This window comes from Geotrypetes seraphini, chromosome 1, assembly GCF_902459505.1.
Source record: "Geotrypetes seraphini chromosome 1, aGeoSer1.1, whole genome shotgun sequence".
In the NCBI taxonomy this organism is placed as follows: Eukaryota; Metazoa; Chordata; class Amphibia; order Gymnophiona; family Dermophiidae; genus Geotrypetes; species Geotrypetes seraphini.
In genome coordinates, this window is record NC_047084.1 from 5,595,418 (window position 1) to 5,620,365 (window position 24,948).

Sequence of the window (24,948 nt, forward strand, 5' to 3'; positions counted from 1 at the left end):
TGATCATATGGCATCCAGTGATCACTGCATGGTACAGTTTAATATTAAGATGGCTATAGAAAGGGCTCATTCAAAAGCAAAGGCTAGACTTTAAAAAAAACTATGGATGGGGGTTTACGTCAAGGAATTATTGTCTGTATGGGAACGCCTGAAAGGAGTAGAAATGCGGTGGGCAAAACTGAAAGGAGCAATTGTATGGGCGACAAACCTTTTTATGAGGCAAGTACGTAAAAGTAAGAGGAAATGAGGGCCACTTAGGTTCTCAAAAGTAGTAGCTGAGAAGGTAAGGAAGAGGTTAGCTTTCACAAACTACAAAAGATCGCAGAAAGAGGAAGATAGGCAAAAATATCTGGAAAAGTTAAGAGAGGCTGGTTGTGTAGTCAGGAAAGCAAAGATGCAAATGGAAGAAAAAATAGATGACACGGTAAAACGGCGAGACAAGACATTTTTTAGATATATTAGTGATAGGAATAAGTGCAAAAGTGGCATTGTGAGACTCAAAGGTGAAGGGGAGAAATATGTAGAAGTTGATAAAGAAAAGGCTGAATTGCTTAACAAATATTTCTGTTCTGTGTTCATGGCTGAAGCACCGGGAGCGGGACCACAGAAAACAAACATGAATAGGGATGGAGGAATAATAGACCCTGATCGATTTTCAGAGGGTTGTGTTCATGAGGAGCTAGCTAAAATAAAGATAGACAAAGTGATGGGGCCGGATGGTGCACATCCTAGGGTGCTGAAGGAACTTAGGGAAGTTTTGGTAGCTCTGACTGACCTTTTCAACGCATTTCTAGAGTCAGGAGTGGTACCAGAGGACTGGAGAAGGGCAGATGTGGTCCCTCCCACAAAGTGGAAGTAAGGAAGAAGTAGGGAATTACAGGCCGGTAAGTCTGACTTCTGTGGTAAGCAAATTAATGGAAACACTTTTAAAACAGAAATGGTCAAGTTTCTGGAATCCTGTGGATTACAGGACCGGAGTTAATATGGGTTCACTAGAGGTAGGTCTTATCAGACAAATCTGATCAATTTCTTTGAATGGGTGACCAGAGAACTGGATAGAGGGAGTGCGCTAGATGTGATGTATTTTTGATTTTAGCAAAGCCTTTGACAGTGTTCCACACAGACGTCTAATAAATAAACTGTGTGCTCTTGGGATGGATCCCAAAGTGACGAGCTGGGTCAAGAACTGGTTGAGTGGAAGGCGAAAGAGGGTAGTGATTAATGGAGAGCGCTCTGAGGAAATGGAAGTTACCAGTGGTGTACCTCAAGGTTCTGTTCTTGGGCTGGTTCTTTTTAACATTTTTATAAGTGATATTGCTGAAGGGCTGTCAGGTAAGATTTGCCTCTTTGTGGATGATCCAAAATCTGCACTAGAGTAGATACACCAGATGGTGTGAATAACATGAAGAAAGACCAGGCGACCAGGCGAAGCTTGAAGAATGGTCTGAAATTTGGCACCTAAAATTTAAGAAATGCAAGGTCATAAGAACACAACACAAGAACACAAGAATTGTCACTGCTGGGTCAGATCAGTGGTCCATCGTGCCCAGCAGTCGGCTAACGCGGCGGCCCCTAGATCAAAGACCAGTGCTCGAAATGAGTCCAGCTTCACCTGCGTATGTTCCGGTTCAGCAGGAACTTGTCTTTGTCTTGAATCCCTGGAGGGTGTTTTCCCCTACAACAGACTCTTGCTGCAAAAACCTGAGGGAACGGTACAGTTTAGGGGGATGGAGAACTTATGTGCATGACAGAGAAGCGGGACTTGGGTGTGATTGTATGTAATGATCTTAAGGTGGCCAAACAGGTTTAAAAGGTTACGGCAAAAGCTAAAAGGATGCTAGGTTGCATAGGGAGAGGTATGGCTAGTAGGAAAAAGGAGGTATTGATGCCCCTGTATAAGACTTTGGCGAGACCTCATTTAGAATATTGTGTACAATTCTGGAGGCCGCACTTTCAAAAAGATATAAAAAGGATGGAGTCGGTCCAGAGGAAGGCTACTAAAATAGTATGTAGTCTTCATCATAAGACGTATGGGAACAGACTTAAAGATAATAATAATAATAATTTACTTCTTATATACCGCTATACCGTGAAGGAAGAAAAGCGGGAGAGGGGAGATATGATAGAGATGTTTAAATAGCTACGTAATGTAAATGAACATGAGTCAAGTCTCATTTGAAAGGAAACTCTGCAATGAGAGGGCATAGGATGAAGTTAAGAGGTGATAGGCTCCAGAGTAATTTAAGGAAATACTTTTTTACAGGCAGGATGGAAGATACATGGAACAGTCTCCCGGAAGAGGAGATAGAGACAGACTCTGTCTGATTTCAAAAGGGCCTGGGATAGGTATGTGGGATCTCTCGGAGAGAGAAAGACCTAATGGTTACTGTGGATAGGTAGACTAGATAGGACATTTGGCCTTTATCTGCCATCATGTGTCTGTGTTTCCTTACCCCTAGCAACTAAATTTTCCAGATCATCCTGAGCTAGGACAATTTCAGTATCTGTGCTGCTTCTTGAAGTCCCTGGCATGAAGATTCATTAGAATCTATATCTGCCCAAAGTTGATCAATATACTTTTTTTTTTTTTTTTTTTAGCAGGAATCAAGATGGGCTGGCTACTTTGCTCTGTTGACTTATCTGCTGTTTGTCTCCTGTCTTCCATCCTTTACTGTCCCTACCATCCATGTACAGTATCTCATCCCATCCATGTGCAACATCTCCTCTCTCACATCCATGTGCAGCATCGCCCCTCAGTCTCCATATCTCCTCTCCTTTTTCCACATTGCTCATCTGTGTCCCTGTCCCTATACTCTCTCCTCATCCAGCATCTCTTTGTTGCTTCTCTGTCCGTCCCTGTGTTCAGCTTCTTCCCTTCCTTCAACTTCCCCCACCCTAAGATGACATCACCATTCTCCTCCCCTTCGACCAACCAACACCGACCATGCTAGGCAAAATACACAAAACACTTGAAACAGTAGCTACATGGATGACAGAACACAAACTAAAGCTTAACCCTGATAAAACAAAACTTCATCCTCCTAGAAAACAGCAAAACTCCAACCGTAACAAACCTAGCAATTAACTCGATCTCATACCCCCATTCAACCCACGCTAAAACTCCTTGGAATACTGATTGACAGAAGCTGTACCATGCAATCACAAATCAACAAAATAATAAAAACATCATTCACGACTATGAGAAAACTAAGGTTAAGTCCGAAAATTCTTTGATAGAAAACAATTCAAACTTTTGGTACAATCTCTCATCCTAGGCATAATAGACTATTGCAACATACTATATCTCCCCTGCCCAGCAACCATGATAAAACAACTACAAACAATACAAAACACAGCCTTAAGACTAATCTACTCACTGAAAAAATACGACCACATCACAGAGGCATACCACGACTCTCACTGGCTCCCTATAGAAGCAAGAGTACACTTCAAATTCCACTGCCTACTATTAAAGCCATAAACGGAGATAGCCCAACCTAATGGAACAACCGACTAACTCAATCCACCTCAACCAGACACAGGAGAACCCACACACCATTCATACACCCACCAACCAAAAATGTCAAACGAAGAAAAATGTACAACTTACTGGCCACCAGAGCAGCAAAACTGGACAGACAGTTCACCGATCTGCTATTTTCGAACACAGACTACTAAACCTTCAACAAAGAAGCAAAAACCCTACTCTTCAAAAACACATAAAACCTATATAACAAAAACAGATCCTCCCAAGCATCTCCTACGTTACTATCTACTTCTTAGCAATTCAAAAATGTTCAAACCACTCCTTATGCATCTCCTCATACCTTGACAATTCTCATGGAATCCATTTCATGTATTTTATGACAATCGTATCGTATGTAATCCATTTTGGTAATATCATAACAATAGTTTGTAATCGTATGTAATCCGCCTTGAACCGCAAGGCAGAATAGAAATAACTAATGTAATGCAATTTCTCTCACTCCCCCCTTACCACCTCTCACAGTCTAGCATCTTTCCGTCCTCTTTTCATTCCCCACCCACAGTCTGGTCTCTCTCTTTTCTTCCCCCCTATTTAATGGAAAGAATATCTCTACCACCCCAGCCCATGGAGCTCTAGACTTGCTGTGTTCACTCACAGCAATTAAATCAAGCTGCATACAACCAGCTCTAGAAGCTTTCCCTCTGTTGTGATCTGCTTTCACATGGCAACAGGAAATTGTGACTGAAAAAATACCCTCAGGATCAGTCAAGGCAGCATGGTTTAATTACTGCTAGTGACATTAGCAAGTTTGGATGATTGTGGGGTGGGGGGATAGGGAGGGAGGTAGAGGATGTTGGACTTGCGAGAGAGAATGGGGTTTGGCAAGGAGCAAAACTTGTCTATGCTACCACTGCTGCTCCTAATACAGTGTTTTTCAAAGGCCTACAGCCCCATCAACCCTCTCACCCCCCAAAAAAAAAAACCAACAACAAAACAAACTCTAAATGATGGTGGGGGCTGCTTCAAGGGTCCCCCATTGGCCCACAGGCCTTGCATTGAAGAACAATGGGTTACAGTATCCACTTCTAGGGAATGGATACAATGTGTACTGCCTGACTCTTTTATAAATCAGAGATCCTAAAGAGCAGGTGTGATGATGGTGTTGATGATTTAGTGTGGGTTTGGAGGTTGAAGTGTTAAGACTCTTTATCATTGTCTAAATAAGTATAGTATATTAGATTGTTCCTAACTGAAAATATCTGTGTATGGAATTGGGTCACAGGCAGGAGAGATCATGTGTAGAACTTGAAGGGAATGGGTTAGCTTCAAACCCAGGGAGACTTTTTAACCTGAAAGAGTATTCTGAAAGAGTTAGTGTGCCCCAAAACCTGGAAAACCAGTTATCCTGATTATAATAAAAAGATCACAGACAGAGAGAGAGAAAGGATGGAATTTACAGTGTTACCCAATACTATATTATCTCAGGTTCGAAAGACTACCACAGAATGTAACTATTTTGCAACTGTTTAGGAAATGGAGTTGGAGCACCCCACTTAAGTATCTGAGTTATCTTTGAGGGACTTCAGTGCCAGGACCGTGAAGGTAAATCTCTTCCTGATATGGATAACCTACTCCCTTAAAGAGCATGTGTGCCGAGAGCAATTAAGCAAGAGGGCTGGAAAGAAATAAGTACTACATGAGAGTCCTGGGGTAGGAATCCAGCGATAGATTTCCGCAAGACTCTGCAACATAGTAAATGACAGCAGATCCTGAAATCATTTTTGTTGCCTTCCTCTGGACCGCTTCCAGTCTTCTTACATCCTTAGCAAGGTATGGCCTCCGGAACTGAACACAATATTCCAAGTGGGGCCTCACCAATGACTTGTACAGGGGCATCAATACTTCTCTGCTGGTGATTCCTTTCTCTATGCAACTCAGCATCCTTCTGGCAAGGGCACCATTTTGTCTCATTGCTTTGCAGCCTTGAGACCCTCAGACACTATCACGCCAAGGTCCCTTTCCCTGTTCGCTTCTCACCCCCAAGCATATACAGCTCGTCTGGATTTTTACTCCACAAAAGCATCGCTCTGCACTTCTTTGTATTAAATTTTAACTGCAGACATTACACCATTCTTCCAACATTCACAGATCTCTCATATTTTTATTCCCTCTGCCACGTCTACTCTGTTGCAAATCCTCATGTAATCTGCAAAAAAACAAACAAAAAAAAAACAATCCACATTTTGAGAAATATCACTCACAAATATATTGAACAGAACGGGCCCTAATACTGATCCCTGAGGCACACTACTACTACTTACCTTTCTTTCCCATTCTCTGTTGTCGGTCTGTCAACCAATTTCTAATCCAGACTACCACTTTGAGTCCCAACATCAGCACACTAAGCCTCCTAAGAGGAATTGTATCAAAGGCTTTGCTGAAATCCAGGTAGACTACATCTAACTCACATTCTCTCTCCAATTCTCCAGTCACAGAGTCAAAGAAATTGATCAGATTTGGAACAGTTTTCCCCATGTTGTGAACCTTGTAACCCCTTGGATTCCAGGTAGTTCACTATTCTTTCTTTTAGCAGAGCTTCCATTATCTTTCCAACCACTGAAATGAGGCTTACCAGCCTGTATTTCCGATTTCTTCTCTGTTACCACTTTTGTGAAGAGGGACCACATTTGTAGTTCTCCAATCCCACAGAACCTCTCCCTTCTCCAAGGATTTATTAAACAAGTTCATAAGAGGTCCCGCAAGTAGAGAATGACACGGGGACAAAGTTTTCCCTGTCCCCGCAGGAACTCATTGTCCCATCCCAGCAAGTTCTTCTTCTGTCCCTGCCCCATTTTTGCAAGCTCCATCCTCATCTGCACAAGCCACAAACAATTTAAAATCATAAGTGTTCAAGGCTTGTGCGGTTAAGGCAGCGCTTACAGGAATGAGGCATGGACAGTGACAGTGACAAAACTTGCGGGGAGGAGATGGGGAAATTGAGTTCCTGCAGGGATGGGGACAAATTTGTCCCTATGTCATTCTCTACTGCAAGAACTTCTCCGAGTTACCTCAGTATCCTAGATGGATCTCATCCGGTCCCATGGCTTTGTCTACTTTCAGTTTCCCAGTTGTTCATAGACACTTTCTTCCATGAATGGTGTGATATTTACAGTACTCTATTCCCATATATACCCTTTGTTAGCCAACCAAGGTCCTTCTCCAGCCTTTTCTTCCCTGAACAATGAAGTAGTATTTGTTTAGCATGTTTGCTTTTTCCTCATAGAAGTTCTCAGCATTTTTTACTCTCACAATTCAATTTCTAGTCTTTCTTTTCTCCAATATACCTTGAAAAAAGTATTGTTTTTTAATATCTCTAGCCATTTTTCTGTGACCCCCTTTGAGCCCCTATTTTCCATTTCATAAAGTTCTATATATTTGTTTCTAATTTGTCTTAATTTTTACGAGGTGATAAGTCTATGATTTTCTTGTGTAATCACAATAAAGAATTCTTTCCACATGTAGGCTCTGTGTAGGAATCCATAGCAGACTGGCTTGTTCTAGTTTTCTACAATATTTGCAGTGCTAGCTTTTCATAGTATAGGCTTTGTGTTCTTGAACTTGATACCAGTATGGTATAGCAAGCTTCCGATTGTCCGTTTGAAAGGTTTTATTTTATTTCTCAAGGTGTTTGATAATGGAGGGAGTTTGTGTTGCTGTTTATGATTACATTATCATTTATATACCGCATAACCTTATTTAGTTCAATGCAGTTCACAGTTAAGAAACAGAGAATCTCAGGAATTATACATAGTGATAGATCATTACATCCTAATCATGTATTACAGAAATTTATCAAATAAATAGGTTTTCAAGAGTTTCCTGTAGTGTTTATATGATACAGCGTTATCAACCGACTAAATTCCTTGTCTCTAATTGCTGCCTGAAATGAAAATAACCTATCACAAAATTTTTTGAATCGACATTTCTTAACAGAAGGAAAGGTAAAATAAGATAAAAGGCGTTGGGACTGTTTTGATATAGCCAGTTCAAAGTGATCCTTCAGATAATTTGCAGCACCTTGTAGCATAGTAATCCAAATTTGAAAACCCTGGCTTCTACTGGAAGCCAGTGCAGTTTCCGATAAAAAAGAACAACATGATCTGATTTTTTCAGGTTAAAAATAACCTGACAGCTGTATTCTGAATCAGTCACCAGAATTAGAACAGAATATTTTATATGTTATAACAGGTATAGGTGTGTTTTGTCATGGGGGGGGGGCGAGGGAAGTGTTATGGGACCCTGATTGTTAACAGTTTAAAGCTGTAAAAGAAATGGTGTTTTCTCTTTAAAGTATTACAGGCACATAACCTGCCATTGTGTGCAATGGTGATGTCCCTTTAAAAAAAGAAATGGGAGGGAAACCCGAGCAGCAAGTGGTGGAGAGGCTGAGGGAACCCAGGATTCGGCACCTGGAGGAGTCGCTGAGGAGAAATTAGCGACTATTTCCCCCCTCAAGCCACTTGTGAGGCCTCAGGCGGTCACACTTGATTCAATTTGGACAGCTTTGGAGAACCTGCATTCGGTATGTGCTAACTTTGTGTTAATTACTTTAAACTCAACTTCTAAGATAGACCTGTTGGAGACATCACTTCAGCAGCAACAGAGATAAAGAATTTAGAGAAAATAACAACAGAGACTAAAAATTTAATGACTAAACAAGTTTCTGATAAAATGCTTCTCCTGAGGAAGATTGAAAATTTGGAGAATCAACATAAAAGTTTGAACTTGAGACTTTTAAATTTTCCAATAGCCAAGTTTATGCCACCCCGGGAAATTTTTAGGAATTTCATGAATATCAGAATCTGATCTTCCACCACTACAAAAAATGTATTACTTAAAGAAAAATTTAAATAAAGGAGGAGAATTAGCTAGAGGTGGAGACCAGATGGATATATCTGATATATTACAATCATCTGATATCGAAATAGAGGGTCGGGCTACCTTACTAGTCTCTCTTGTATTTCATCAAGATAAAGAATTGCTGCTGAAATTGTACTTTAAATTGAAACAAGTGTCCTACTTGGGAGGACGAATATATATGTTTCCTGATGTCTCAAAATGGACGCAATCTAGAAGAAAAGAATTTCTAACATACCGAATGAAAGTGATATCATTAGGGGCAGTTTTTCAGTTAAGATTTCCTTGTAAATGTGTGGTTTCCCTTCAGGAAACTAAATATGTATTTTTTGAACCTGCCCAATTAGGTTTTTTCTTAGAAGGTAAGGGTGTCCCTACGCACCCAGATTGAAACAGGATTGTTTGGCGTTAATTTTTGGAAGGCTGTAACTGCTCTTTATTTTTGGAATTCTTAAAATGGTTAATACCCCTTTCCCTGGGGGTTGTTATACTCTTTTTTTTTTCTCCTCCACCTATTGTGGACTATGTTGAATGTAATATTTCCTTATGTTAATTTTCTTATCAGCATGTACTGATTGTATTGTATTTCAGTATTTCCTTATCATTGTGTGTAATGATAAATTGAAATGATAAATATAAAATAAAATAAAATAAAAAAAACAGTTTAAAGCTGTAAAAGAAATGGTGTTTTCTCTTTAAAGTATTACAGGCACATAACCTGCCATTGTATGCAATGGTGATGTCCCTTTAAAAAAAGAAATGGGAGGGAAACTACAAATTACAGAAAGTCTTGCTAGAAAATAAAAACTCCAGAGAACATCAAAACCTATTATGTCAATCATTTATATATCTTTTACTGCAAACACAAGCACTTATTACTAGGATTCTGGTCCACTATTGTGCTAAACATTTTTTAAAATATGAAAATATATATCTAAAATGCTGCTTACCATTTTTTGAAGAGAGAGTGGCTCTGAAGAAAAATAAAAGTTGTTCTTTAAACATACATTTTTGAAGACAGCTTCTGCAACAAACATCTGGAGCCAGGGAGAGGGTATAGAACAAATTAAATTTTCTAGTTCATCAGAAGAAAAATCTGAAAAAAAATCAATCCATAAAGTTTAGATATTTAACTTAATATTAATATATTTTATATATTTCAAGCAAATTAAACAAGATATATATTACAACACTTACAGTATCATCAGCAAAAGAAGTGACTCCCTTCCTTTGCCAAACCTCATACACCCTTCCTTTTACTAAACCGCAAAACCGGTTATTAGTGCAGGGAGCCGCGCTGAATCCTCCACCCTGCTCCCAACGCTCATAGAGTTCCTATGAGAGCCGGGAGCAGCGCGGAGCATTCAGCGTGGCTCCCTGTGCTAATAATTGTTATTGCAATTTAGAAAAAAAAAAGGGGGGGGGAGAAGCACAGCTACTTACCGTAACAGGTGTTATCTAGGGACAGCAGGCAGATATTCTCTACATGTGGGTGACGTCACCGACGGAGCCCCCTAGCGGACGTTTTCGCAAGCAGACTTGCTTGAAGACCTTCAAGCTTGCGATTAGACCGCGCATGTGCGAGTGCACCTCCCGCCCAACCTAGGGCAAATGTCTCCTCAGCGTGGCCTCAGTTCAGATAGCTAGCAAAGAAGCCAACCAAGGGGGGGTGGATGGGTTGTGAGAATATCTGCCTGCTGTCCCTGGATAACACCTGTTACAGTAAGTAACTGTGCTTTATCCCAGGACAAGCAGGCAGCATATTCTCTACATTTGGGAGACCTCCAAGCTAACCAGAATGGGATGGGAGAGTTGGCAATTTAGGAGAACAGATTTTGCAAAACGGACTGGCCAAAATGGCCATCACGCCTGGAGAAAGCATCCAGTCAGTAGTGCGAGGTAAACATATGAACCGAGGACCAAGTGGCAGCCTTACAGATTTCCTCAATCGGAGTCGAGTGGAGGAAAGCAACAGACGCCGCCATCGCTCTGACCTTGTGGCCTGTGACTCGATCCGGCAGGGAGAGACCAGCCTGAGCATAACAGAAAGAGATACAAGCGGCCAATCAGTTAGAAATGGTCCGCTTAGAAACAGAGCGACCCAAGCGATTAGGATCGAAAGAGAGGAATAGCTGAGGAGCAGAATGATGAGGAGCGGTGCGCTTCAAGTAGAAGGCCAGCGCACGCTTGCAATCAAGAGAATGCAGAGCCACTTCTCCAGGGTGAGAATGGGGCTTCGGGGAAAACACAGGAAGAACAATGGATTGGTTGATGTGAAACTCAGAAATAACCTTGGGCAAGAATTTAGGATGGGTACGGAGAACCACCTTATCATGATGGAAGACAGTGAAAGGTGGGTCCGCTATCAAGGCTTGAAGTTCATTGACCTGACGGGCAGAAGTGAGAGCAATAGAAACACAACCTTCCAAGTAAGATATTTCAAATGAGCCCGCGCTAGCGGCTCGAACGGGGGTTTCATCAAGCGAGCAAGGACCATGTCAAGATCCCAAACCACAGGAGGAGGTTTAAGGGGCGGATGAACGTGGAAAAGGCCTTTCATGAAGCGGGAAACCACAGGATGAACAGAGATAGGCTTCCCGTCAATCGGCTGATAAAAAGCAGCAATGGCATTAAGGTGGACTCGAACCGAAGAGGACTTGAGTCCAGCGCCAGACAAGTGTTCCGAGAGGAGCTTAGTGGCCGCCTCTATGGAATCATCAAATAGCTCATGACCCATGCAAGGGAGATTGGCTAGACGATCCTGTAGATTCGGATCCATATCCACAATCCTGAGCCAAGTGAGGCGATGCATGGCGATCGCAAAGGCCGTGACCCTCGAGGACAACTCAAAGGTGTCGTAGGCCGCCTGAAACATAGAAGCGGAGCTGGGAGAGCGTCTCCTCGAGGAGATGAAATTCCCGACGTCGAGAATCCAGCACGTCCGCCCAGAACGAGTGGAAGGCTTCCACACAGAACCGGAGATAGGACGTGAAGATAAAGTTATAGTTGAGGACACGGTTCGCCATCATTGAGTTTTGATAAAGACGGCGACCAAACTTGTCCATCGTACGGCCCTCCCAGCCCGGAGGGACGGCTGCGTACACCTTCGAGGGGTTGGATTTCTTCAAGGAAGATTCAACCACCAAGGATTGGTGAGAAAGCTGAGAACTTTCAAACCCCTTGACCGGGATCATCTGGTAACGGGTCTCTATTTTGGAGGGAATAGCTGGGACCGCATAAGGGGTCTCCAGGTTCCGGAGAAATGTCCGCCGGAGAACCTGGTGCAAGGGTAAGCGCAGTGCCTCACGGGGCGGATGAGCAACACCCATTTCCGCTAGGAATTCCTGGGTATAACGGGACTCAGACTGGAGGTCCAGGTTCAAGGCCCTGCCCATGTCAGAAATTAAACAAGTAAAGGAGGAATTTCGAGAAGAAGACTTATCCTCCTGAGGAGACCCCGAACAAGATCTGGGGGCAGCAGAAAAAGAGGGAGAAATTTCCCTCGAATAGCATGCCGGAGCTTCGGAGTCCCACGAATGGGAGATCGAGGAAGCTCGACTAAATCGCCTCGGGGGTGTCGAGGAACGACCCCGCATAAGGTGGGTCAGGGAGGACCCCGGAGTCCGAGGGACCAGCTTGCGAAGCCTCGGAGAAGATAGGGTAAAGGAAAATTCCTCCACCGGCTTCGAAGAGGACCCCTGAGAGGCGGTCACCAGCCCCGATGGGGAATGCAAACTAGAGCCCAACTCGAGGACAAGGGTGTGCCTGGAAGGTTTCACGGTCGGAGACCTGCCCCGAAGGGGCGGAGAAGACCACAGCTTTTTAGAAGGGGCAAGCCTCGCCAAAAGCGAAAAGCGGGCCCCTGTCACGGACCCTCATAAAGTCACAGGCCCCGATTCTGGAGACGAGGAATCGCTTGAGGTAATCCGGCAAGTCTTGCAGGCACAGCCCCGAGACACAAGAGAAGGACGCTCAGGCTGGTCAGACCGGGGCTGGGTCGAGACCAAGGTCAGAGGCGTCGAGGACGGGACCAGTTGGCTCACCACCAAGGAAAGCTGCGATGTAAGGATAGCCTTAAGCATGTCCTCAAACATAGGCACTGAGGCCAAAGGATGTTGGGTATTAGGTGCAGCAGTGCACTCCTTCGGGGGTGACCTCGAGGAAGAGTATTCCCTACGTGAGGAGGCACACTTAGAATGAGGTCTCGAAGATGCCGATGAGGCGGCATTCGCATGAGGCTTCTTTGCCGGCACACCTGAGGAGGAAAGAGGAGACTTACCCGAGGCCGGAGTAGCAGGAGGAGCCGAGGCCAAAGCCCTGGATGTCGAGGGGGATTTCGAGGCCGAGGCACCCAACACTGGTGCTGAGCCCGAGCTCGAGGCCTGTCCCGCAGGATCCATTGGGCCAAAAGGTTGGAGAATCTTGGCCACCCTCCGAAGAGCCCACGGTTGCAGAGTCGCACAACGCGGACTCAGCGCGGTGCTCTGCACCCAGGCACTCCACACACCAACAATGAGGATCGGTGATGGAGATAACCCAGTTGCACTTAGTGCAGTTCTTGAACCCGGTACGAGGCCGGGACATAAGAAAAAATACGGCCGCGGCCAGAGCAAGACCGGAGACCAGGTCAAAAAGACACGAAGGAGAAGAAGCCAAGCGCAAGACAGCGACTCAATCGAAAATAACACAAAAAAGCCGCGGTGCAAGAGGGACAATGAGATCGTGCGAAGCAAGGGAGCAGTGCTTCTGGCTCCGCAGAAAACATAGAACTGAGGCCACGCTGAGGAGACACATGCCCTAGGTTGGGCAGGAGGGGCACTCGCGCATGCGCGGTCCAATTGCAAGCTTGAAGGTCTTCAAGCAAGTCTGCTTGCGAAAACGTCCGCTAGGGGGCTCCATCGGTGACGTCACCCACATGTAGAGAATATGCTGCCTGCTTGTCCTGGGATAATTACAAATACAATAGCCAATGAGAATGACAATTGCATACTGTTACTATACTTCCCCAAATTTGACAAGGACCTCACCCCAACTGTCCAAATCTCTCATTGTTTAACACAGTATGAGAAGAAAACTTCAACAGTTACAGAAGTAACTTCCTTGAACTCCACTGGCAAAAAAAAAAAAAATTAAAAAAAAAGGCAACACTCCTTGCCTAATTTTACTCTCAGTGTCACCTTAAGTGCTATGAAGAACAGAACAGTCTTGCTTTCTAGTGCAATGAAATCTTTTCTGTCAAGTAACTTGGCCCTACCCCCAGAGCCTTAAATATAAGGCACAGAATTTCAAACTGAATATAAAAAGCATCAGTAACCAATATAATGTTATAAGCGGTGTTGCTCTTTCCCATCTCCTGCATTTTAGATGATCTGTAGCTTTCTCAAAGCTTTCATTGGCAACTGTTTGAAAATGAAATTGTAATAGTCTACTTCAGTGTTTTTCAACCTTTTTACACCTATGGACTGGCAGAAATAAAAGAATTATTCTGTGGACCGGCATCGGTCCGTGTACAGGCGGTTGAAGAACACGGGGCTAAGTCATGGGCCAGACCCTGCCCATCTCTACCCAATCTCCACCCCAGACCCCGCTCCCATAATTGCACTAATTGTACTAATTGCACCTTGCATGTCCCTTGCCTCATCTGGAAGCCTTCCCTCTGACGTTGCAACGTCAGAGAGAAGGCTTCTGGTTCAGGTGCAGGATGACCGTAGGAGCCACTGCTCGTGGCTTTGTGCAATGAATCAGTTAGAAAGAGGGAGCTGGCTCGAAGATAACGCCGCATTGATCGCACCATAGACCGGTGGTTGAAGAACACTGTTTTGGGCCTGATGTACTACGTGCTGGCCCTGTGGACCGACAGGAAATTTCTGTGGACCAGCACTGGTCCATGGACTGGTGGTTGAAGAACACTGGTCTACCTCACATGTAACAATTACCTGTATAACTGTCTGGAAATGTGACTGTCTCAGTAGAAACCAAAATATTTAACCCTTCTCAATTTCCACAATGCTGTCTACTACTTTTCATTGAAGAACATAAGAATTGTTAAACTGGGTCAGATCAAAGACCCATTTAGCCCAGTATCTGGTTTCCAACAGTGGCCACTCCAGGTTCCAAGCACTTGACAATATCCCCAAAAGTTGCAAGATTGTATGTTATATTACTCCAGGAGAGAGAAATAACTTTTCACAGGTCTAATTTAATAATAGTTTCATGGTCTTTTCTTCCAGGAATTTGCCCAAAATGTATTTTTTAAACCTAGCTATGGTAACTGCTGAAACCATTGGTGCATTGGAGCTGTGTGGATTTTTACAGACTTGGATACCAGAAACTTTACGTTAGGAGGCCCAGTACCGTGAATTCCAAATAGAAAGAGCCCCAACTCCAGGATTCCAAATAGAAAGAGCCCACTACATGAGATCGCAAAAAGATACTGTGATACGGCCTCAGGTGGTCATTTTGTGAGTCCTTAATTTTGCTCATAAACTTATCTTGCGGACAATATGTTCGGGGGGGAGGGGGGAAGGGAACCTCATGTATGACAACCCCCCCCCCAAAACAAAAAACTACTTTGCTTTCAAGATTACTCCCTGGAGGTACAAGCACAGAAAAGGGCCTTTTCTCTGATATGTGGCGTTTTGTATGAGAAAAAAAATAAATTTACATTGCTGTACCCTGCAAAGTTACTACTACTATTTATTATTTCTATAGCACTAAAAGGCTTACGCAGCACTGTACATTTTAACAAACAATAGACAGTCTCTGTTCAGAAGAGCTTACAATCTAATTTAGACAGGACATTTCAGGGTTGGGAGATTATGGTAAAGGAAATGATACAGTGGGTATAGGTATCTGACAGCAGCGAGTGGGAGTTAAGAGTTGTAGGTTTTGCATGTTGGACAAACTTATGAGAAACCGAGTGAAGATCAAGTCTCTTTGGATTGCATGTCTATACCCTTGGGAGATGCTAGAACTGAGACCTGCAAGTACAGTGGCTGATTAGAGAGGACATTGCTAACTCTTTGATGCTGGATATTACTTGAATATGATATCACAATTATGAAGGTTTGTGAGTTTAGTGGGTCTCTAAATATTCTGGTAAGACACAATTGAGCTAATGCTAGATTCTAATCAATGCTAATCAGCCCAGTCATTTTGCTCTGGCTCAGCGTGACTGTTATAATGACAATCATTGCTACTTGAAGGTATTTGGAACTCTATTGTTGAGGGACAATTTACTTATCTGTTATACATGATGGGGATGAGAAAGTGTATGCTTGTATAAATGTAAGTATGGCAGCAGCAATGAATGAGTTTCAGAAGGGGAACTGCTGGTATGATGAGGACCAGTCAGCACGGTTTTAGCAAAGGAAGATCGTGTTTGACGAACTTGCTGCACTTCTTTGAGGGAGTAAACAGACAGACAAGGGCTACCCGGTTGACATTGTATATCTGGATTTTCAGAAGGTGTTTGACAAGGTTCCACATGAATGACTACTTTGGAAAATTGCGAGCCATGGAATCGAGGGTGAAATATTCACGTGGATTAAAAACTGGCTGGAGCATAGGAAACAGAGAGTGGGTGTAAATGGACAATACTCGGACTGGAAGAGCGTCACCAGTGGGGTGCCGCAGGGCTCTGTGCTTGGACCCGTGCTATTCAACATCTTTATAAATGATCTGGACATTTGTATGACGAGTGAGGTGATTAAATTTGTGGACGATACGAAGTTATTCAGAGTAGTGAAGACGCAGGGTGATTGTGAAGATCTGAAACGTGACATAATCAGGCTCGAGGAATGGACATCAATATGGCAGATGAGGTTCAACGTGGATAAGTGTAAAGTGATGCATGTAGGTAACAAAAATCTCATGCACGAATACAGGATGTCCAGGAAGGTACTTGGAGAGACCTCCCAGGAAAGAGACTTGGGAGTTCTGATCGACAAGTCGATGAAGCCATCCACACAATGTATGGCGGCGGCAAAAAGGGCAAACAGAATGCTAGGAATGATACAGAAGGGGATCACAAACAGATCGGAGAGGGTTATCATGCTGCTGTACTGGGCCATGGTGCACCCTCACCTGGAATACTGCAACCAGCACTGGTCGCCGTACATGAAGGACACGGCACTACTCGAAAGGGCCCAGAGAAGAGCGACTAAGATGGTTAAGGGGCTGGAGGAGTTGCCGTACAGCGAACAGAGGAGATTGAGAGGGGACATGATCGAAACATTCAAGGTACTAAAGGGGATAGACTTAGTAGATAAGGACAGATTGTTTACTCTCTCCAAGGTAGGGAGAATGAGAGGGCACTCTCTAAAATTGAAAGGGGATAGATTCCGTATGAATGTAAGGAAGTTCTTCTTCACCCAGAGAGTGGTAGAAAACTGGAATGATCTTCTGCAGTTTGTCATAGGGGAAATCACCCTCCAGGGATTCAAGACAAAGTTAGACAAGTTCCTGCTGAACCAGAGCATACGCAGGTAGGGCTAGTCTCAGTTAGGGTGCTGGTTTTTGATCAGAGGGCCACCACGTGAGCGGACTGCTGGGCATTATGGACCACAGGTCTGACCCAGCAGCGGCAATTCTTATGTTCAAATCCCCAAAAGACCTCCCAGTGGATTTCCCAAACTTGACACCTAGCTAAATTGCTTTCTGGTACCCTAAAATGTAACCTCTCTCCATTTCTTTAAAATCCTTAGAACTAGTTAGTTAGTATGTTATGATTAGCACATGTTAAGTGCTAATGCAGAGTTAATGCATTTAGAGCTTTCTAAATAGGAGGTGCTAAATGCTCCCACATTAACTTTCTGCAGGTACCACACTCTGTTAATATAAGAAAAAAAGAAGAAGGAAAAACCCCTAAAAAGTAATGCCTTAAATTTGAGCTTAGTGTGCAGTAAAGTTCTATGTTATATAAGTGGTAAGCCCAGATTGTATCAGGCTATAGCAGACATGGGCAACTCTGATCCTCGAGGGCCGGAATCCAATCTGGCTTTCAGGATTTCCCCAATGAACATGCATTGAAAGCAGTGCATGCAAATAGATCTCATGCATATTCATTGGGGAAATCCTGAAAACCCGATTGGATTCCGGCCCTCGAGGACCAGAGTTGCCCATGTCTAGGCTATAGTAAAACAGCTCCTTAAATTTTTGCAATCTTTGATATAAGAACAAGTGAGTTTGCATTTTACACATGTTAAATTGTTGAGTTCCATCTATATGGCATGTTAATTTTTAAGATACCGTATTTTTCGCTCCATAAAATGCACTGGACTATAAGATGCACTCTAGATTTAGAGTAGGAAAACCAGAAAAAAACCCATTCTGAACCAAATTGTGTACTAATATATACCAGGCTCTGCACCCAGCCCCCCCTCACACCCTGCAAGGCTCTGCACCCAACCTCATACTCCCTGCCAGGCTCTGCACCCTGTCTCCCCATCCCGGCTGTTCCTTTCATTTTTCATAGACACACAATACACACAGCAGATATAAATTCTCAAAACTGACACATTTTGATCACTAAATTGAAAATAAAATCATTTTTCCTATCTTTGTTGTCTGGTGATTTCATGAGTCTCCTTCTTTCCTTTCTTCACGCAGGCCCAACATTTGTCCTTTTCTATTTCCTCCCTCCTATGTCCCAAGTTCGTGACTCCTCACTACCTTCCAACCTTTGTCCTTCGTTCTCCCTCCCTCCCAGGTCCCGAATTCGTGCCTCTTCACTACCTTCCAGCCTTTGTCCTTCGTTCTCCCTCCCTACCATGTCCCGAGTTCGTGCCTCCTCCCCCTCACTGCCTTCCAAGCTTTTGTCTTTCCTGCCACACCGGATACTGTCTTCCTCCCTCCCTGCCGCGCTGATGAAGCCTGCCTACTCTCCGCCGATTCCTCCTCCTCTGGCCCAGGTCTACCGCTGCTGCGCCGCCACTCAAAGAAAGTAAAGTAAGGGCCAGCGTGCAGCGATTGCACGTCGCCGGCCCACAAGCCTTCTCCCGACATCAGAACTGATGTCAGTTCTGACGTCGGGAGAAGGCTTATGGGCCGGCAACGTACAATTGCTGCACGCTGGCCCTTCCCTTCCTTTCTTTGACTGGTGGCGCAGCGGTGAACCCAGGCCAGAGGAGGAGGAATCGGCGGAGGGTAAGCAGGCTTCAACGTGGCAGGGAGGGAGGAAGGCAGTGTCCAGTGCAGCACGCTGGCCCTTACCTTCCTTTCCTGGAGTTGCAGCTCAGTGGCGGCCAGCAGGGAGCAGCAGTCAGCCTGCGTACCCCCAACGAGTGGGACATTTTGAAAAAGGTACAACACGGTGGGTGGGGGTGTTTTTAAAAAAAAGTTGCATTCGCTTCATAGGACGCACCAAAATTTCCACCCAATTTTGGGTGGAAAAAAGTGCACCTTATGAAGCGAAAAATACGGTAATTAAATAGACTTTAAAAAAAAAAAAATAGAAACTGCATTTCTCTCATGGTTAGTACATAGTAATCAATTCAAGATTATAGAGGGCAATGACGTAAAAGAAAGGATTGTAAGACCATGATGGAATCAAAGCCCTAGATTTAAAAAAAAAACAAAAAAAAAACAACCCAACCTTTTAGTAGATAACTGTCTCAGTTTTTAAATACTCACCACCACATAAAACAGATATATAATTTGCCAAGTCATCAGCCACTTGTTGCATCATATATTTGTCCAGTAGGAATCCTAGAAGGATCCAGTATTCCACTGCAGCTCCAAGAATTCCATTTAGTAAGTACGCTACTTGATGCTTGAACACCTGGTAAATAACATTTTTAGTACAGCAGTGATGTTATGTTAGTTATCAGCATTAAGAATGAGCAAAGTCAGCCACTTTACAGATACTCCATTAAGGTTTGGGGTCACCAGATAAACAGGTTGCATTATACTTGAATCTTGTACATTGAGACACCCCTTATCTGAGTTAGAGACCCCCAGTAGTTATAAATCTAATTTTTCTATAGATTTCTGCAGGAGGGAGTTGAAGGGACAAAATTATTTAACTCTTATACTATCATAGAAGGTTTGAACCGCATATCTCATGCCTAGGGTGGACTTGTTTCTATGCACCTAAGAGAACTATGCAGTACACTTCAATCAGATATCTTCATTCCAGGAGCCACAGCTGGCAATGCACACATGAATATAATGAGTTATATCTTGGCTATGGTAATCAAGTATAATTCAGTCACTGATGCTGAAGCTTAATATTTATAATATTTTTAAAAGGGTGGGAAGAAAGCAATCAGCTTGCAGTGGAAGAGAACTTAACTTTCACTGTGAAGGTATGGATGGTATCTGAATTCAAAAGAACAGGTAGGATAAGCATGGAAAATCTTTAGAAAGAGAAAAGAATTGTAGAATTCAGTATTTTGGTGTAGATTGGCAAACTTGATAGACTCTATGGGCTTTATCTGCTATCATTTTCTTTGGTTCTATAATTATCATTAATTGAATGGAGAATTTGCATATAACACTGGACAAGGTTAGAATCACACAAAGCCATTATAGAGAGCAGAGGCTGAGCAGCTCAGCTCCCCTGCTCCCACACCACGTTTTGCAAAGAATATTCATACCCCTAAAGTGAGTGATCATTAATCTGTGGTTTGAGACATTGGAGAACTTGGTACTCACATTGGGAGACTTTTCTGCTGTTATATATCAGGCTATGGTGTCTATCAACCTATGACATGACAAGCTTCTGATGCCAAAATGGCAGGTCAGTTCAGCCTACCTACTCCTTCCATTAGCTCAGCCTGGATGGCTAAAGTCACATTAGATGTCACATCAGTTGTGGAGGAGGCTCTACTTAAGAAATTGCAGAGAAGATTCCAAGATGGCATCCTAAGAAGATGCACTATCCAGAGCTCTGAATCTAGAGCTATTACTTTGCCTCCTATTTGCACATTGGTGTTTTTTTTCTCTTTTCTTTAGGATGGTGAAACACAAGGGTAAGGAAAGGACTTGCACTTCTGAGTCCTTGCCTGTGGTTGCTTCATCAATTGAAATATTAGTTTGGCAACAATAAAGTTCTACTGGACTCAGTGCTGGTCACTGAGCCCAAAGAATAATGTCTGCTCCCTGGCTCAGGTGAACACCAAGCAACCATGTTAACTTTAGAAGTGTTGTCGGCATCTTTGGGGACGAAGGAGGGGATTTCTTGGGAACTGGAAGAACTGTTGGAGATCTTGGAACTTCTTCAGGATTGGATTTGGAAAATTGATTAACTGGTGATTAGTGGAAGTGAAGTGGGAGCTGCTTCAAGAAATGGCGACAACCAGAAACTATTAACTAAGTCTCAGTTGATAACCCAACAGACAAAATGTTTTTAGTTTAGATTGACAGATTTATAGATACCGTATTTTTTCGCTCCATAGATGCACCCTAGATTTAGAGTAGGAAAACAAGAAAAAAATAATTCTGAACCAAATTGTGTACTAATATATACCAGGCTCTGCACCCTGTCCCCCCTTCCCTTCCAGGCTGTCCTTCCTCACTCTCCCAAACCCTATAAACCCAAAATATATGAAAACTCTTATTACCCCCATCAGGGACCTGGACTCTTATGGTCCCCGAGGAAGAACCAACCTCCACCCTCTTCCAAGGGTTAGAGAAAACCAAGGCAAATACCCCCTCCCTACTCTTTCCCCAATTGCCCAAATCCAAATCTTTCCTGGGGAGAGTATGGGCAGTAGCCTTTTTATCACTTCCAGCCCAAATAATAGGGGGGAGGGGGGGCTAGAGAAATGAGACTTGCAATACTAAGCTGTTTTAAAGAATGGAGGATGCCATTACAATAAACAATGCGAGCGGTGTTAACCACCCCCAGTAGCTGCAAACTTTCCCTTCGCCAGACAAAAACTGAATTGAAGACATTGAGAAACCAGACTATGCTTGTCAGTGTAGCATTAGAGAAACAGAAAACATTTCTTGTACTGTGGAAAATGCAACCATCCAAAAGTTCTCCCATGCCCCCTCAGGTCTCTTTCTTCACTCTGTACTGCAAAGTCAAGCTTCCAGAGAAGAAATTTGCAGAGCAGTGACATGGATTCCATCCATAGATTCATATCCCACTATTGCTTGGAACAGAATTCCTAACACCAACAGCTGGTTTGGCTCTCCATAGTCTCCTCATCACCGTCTTTCTACTATTCCACCAAAATGTCAACCGCATTCCAGTGTTGGAGCAACCCAGTAAGCATGGTAAGCTTGACAGACAGGTGTCAACATTTGAGAGACATCAAGCCCGAGGGAACAGTGGGAGAGGCATCAGATCACAGTTCCTGGGCAGATCCCACCCCTCCCTTCTGCTGCCATCTCCAGGCCAGGCAGCAATGCAAGAAGCAACACAATAGATTCTAAGGCTCCTTGGTGCATATGTGCTTGTGAAGACCCTGTGTGTTCTGCCCCTTCTGATGCATTTCATACATGATAAAGGAGGCACAACTGGCAGGGCCTTTGCCAACATACAGTTTGATACTTCCCTGAGCTTATTGTAGTAGCTTCATTTAATGGCTGCCAGCACCCTTTGCACTCCCCAGCCCCACTGCCCTTGCTCCAGCGTGCCCCCCTGGTGAAGGCAGGGCAGCAGGACACCGAACATGAAGTTGACAGCGGGAGCCGAGCAGCAGCATCGAGCATTAGGTTGAAGAAGTCGGTGGGCGGGTGACAGCGTGAGCCGAGTAGCAACGCCAAGCATTAGATTGAAGACGTCGGTGGGCGGGTGACAGCGGGAGCTGAGCAGCAGTGCTGAGCATTAGGTTGAAGACGGCGGCGAGCGGGTGACAGTGGGAGCCGAGCAGCAGCATCGGGGATTGGAAGCTTGTTCCTACCTAAGCCCATGCTGCATTCTGAATGGCTACTGTGAGTTCTCTTGAGTCCCGCAAGAACTCACAGCAGCTATTCAGAAAGCAGACCGGGCCAAGGAAGGAAAGCTTGCTCCTGCCGGCCGATACTCCGCTGGACCACAAGGCTATATGGGACATTTTAAAAGGTGCAACAGGGTGGGAGGTGTTTTAAAAAAAAAAGGGATCTTCACTGCATAAGACGCACCGACATTTCCACCCAGTTTTGGAGTCTTATGGAGCGAAAAATACAGTAAATAGAGAACTAGTTGGCTATGGAATGCACAAACTAATCAACAAGATGGAGACGTTTGGAGAACTTTGCTAGGAGTTTAATTTGTGATTTGTCACTTTTTAAGTCTCTGAACATATGTTGGAGTTAAGAAAATATCAAAGTTTAGGCATGTCAGTTTAGGAGTCTATGCCACTAACTAAAAAAAAGTCTAGAGACCTTTCTGAAGATAGTAGATATGCAACATGTAGACTAAGGAGGAAATTATGAGATCTACCCTCCTAATGACAGCTATTTTGGAACCAAATAGGGATGGAATTATGAAGCTTTAGAAACCGTAAAAAGCTGTTTTTGGTAGAAAGATATGGGGTTTTCTCCCCAATATTTATATAGAAACACAGAAAAAGAAAAATAGATTTTGATGATGCGTTCTGAGGTTTTAACCCTTGGAGCATGGTTCTTTTTGCATTTTCCATGTAATATTTGATTTAGCTAGCCCAAACATTACAGGACATTTCTTGATAAACAGACATGCTGCATAACTTCCCAATATCATTAGGAAAAATGAGGCTGATATTCAATTACTTAAATTTCTTTCCTTAAAAAGCTGGGAGGGAGGGCTCAATGGTTAGAGCTACTGCCCCAGCACCCTGAGATTGTGACTTAATCCCTTCTATTGCCACATGCACCATAGTTACTGTAGATTGTGAGCCTGTCAGGACAGAGGGAAAGTATTTGAACATCTATTACTATTCAATGTATTGTGAACTGCTTTGGGTGAACCCTTTCATGAAAAAGGTGGTTAATAAATCTAAACAAATAAAATAAATACGCTAAGGGAGTGTAATATAATTATTATACATTTTTGAAGTCTTAAATAATTGGTTTATTCTGTCTAGGCACTTTACTACTAAAACAAATAAGGAAAGAAATTGATCATCAGCCTCATTTTTCCTAATGGTATTCTCTCCAATCTACTTCAATTACCGTATTTCTCCATGTATAGGCTGTGGCTTATACATGGGTTTTACAAACCTGTTTATTGGGTGCGGCTTGTTAAATGGGGCAGCTTATCTAAAGACATTAAAACTTGTTCGTGAAAACCAGGGCTGTGGAGTCGGTAGATAAATGTTCCGACTCCTCAGTTTTTTGTACTTCTGACTCCGACTCCAGGTACCCGAAATTTCCTCCGACTCCGACTCCTCGACTCCGACTCCACAGCCCTGGTGAAAACTATAATTCAGTACGCAAAATATATTTTAAAATCATCCCCCCCTGTACTTTTTAAATCATCCCACCCACCTTTCTAGTTTCAAACAATTTTTTATTGATGCATTCCAAAAACACAGCCACACAGCCAAACAGCAAGAACAGGCAGCAATGAAAACAAACAAGAATGCAACGCCAGTATCAAAGTTTTTGTTGTTATCTCCCCACAGTAGTAAAGTAATAAAGAGTAGTATAGCAGAATAATACAATAAAGAGACCATTGCAAGAAATACAAATAGTAGACCCTTAGGAGTTCAACAAGCGAGCAAATAGCCAGAATAATCAACAGCACATTAACTCAAGAACACCCCTCCCCACCCCCTAAGAGATACAAGGAGAGTTGAGCGAGAAAGATAACACCCCAAAAGAAGTGGAGAGGCTTCAACTCTATATCCAAGGTAAATAATAAGGGAACATCAGCCTGGTAAGGAAACAGATTTCAACAATTACCAAGAGGAACAAGCCCTCTCTTGACCCTATGTCCCCCTCCAACTACCACCCTATCTCACTCCTCCCCTTCCTATCCAAACTACTTGAACACGCTGTTCACCGCCGTTGCCTGGACTTCCTTTCCTTTCATAATATTCTTGACCTGCTTCAATCGGGCTTTCACCCTCTTCACTCTACTGAAACTGCCCTTGCTAAAGTCTCTAACGACCTGCTCCTGGCCAAATCTGATGAACTATACTCTATCCTCATTCTTCTCGATCTGTCTGCTGCCTTAGACACTGTTGATCACCGCCTCCTCCTCAACATGTTGTCCTCACTGGGATTTCGGGGCTCTGCTTTCTCCTGGCTTTCTTCCTATCTCTCTTGTTGTACCTTCAGTGTGTGTTAAGGTGGATCCTCCTCTACTGCCGTCCCGCTGTCTATCGGCATACCCCAAGGCTCTCCTGGGCCCTCTCCATATATACCCACTCTCTTGGTACGCTGATCTCCTCTCATGGTTTTCAACATCACCCCTGTGCTGATGACTCCCAGATCTACCTCTCCACGCCGGATATCTCTATGGGAGTTCAGGCCCAAATTTCAGCCTGCCTGTCTGAGATTGCCACTTGGATGTCTCGCCGCCATCTCAAACTGAATATGACAAACTGAACTCCTTATCTTTCCGCCTAAACTCGCCTTCCCCCTCCCGCCGTTCTCCATTTCTGTGGATAATGCTATCTGCCTCCCTG

General features: G+C 43.6%; 1 protein-coding gene across 3 annotated transcripts in view; it reads right to left on the bottom strand.

Moving 5' to 3' along the window:
• Positions 1-24,948, bottom strand: part of SLF1 (SMC5-SMC6 complex localization factor 1) — a 205,245-nt gene that overhangs the window by 60,555 nt on the left and 119,742 nt on the right. For all 3 annotated transcript variants that reach the window (XM_033918723.1, XM_033918643.1, XM_033918557.1), the window contains 2 exons: positions 19,037-19,184; positions 9,355-9,500 (listed from right to left, as the gene is read on the bottom strand). In XM_033918723.1, coding sequence (XP_033774614.1) covers positions 9,355-9,500; positions 19,037-19,184 — 294 coding nt within the window. The remainder of the gene's footprint in view (positions 1-9,354; positions 9,501-19,036; positions 19,185-24,948) is intronic.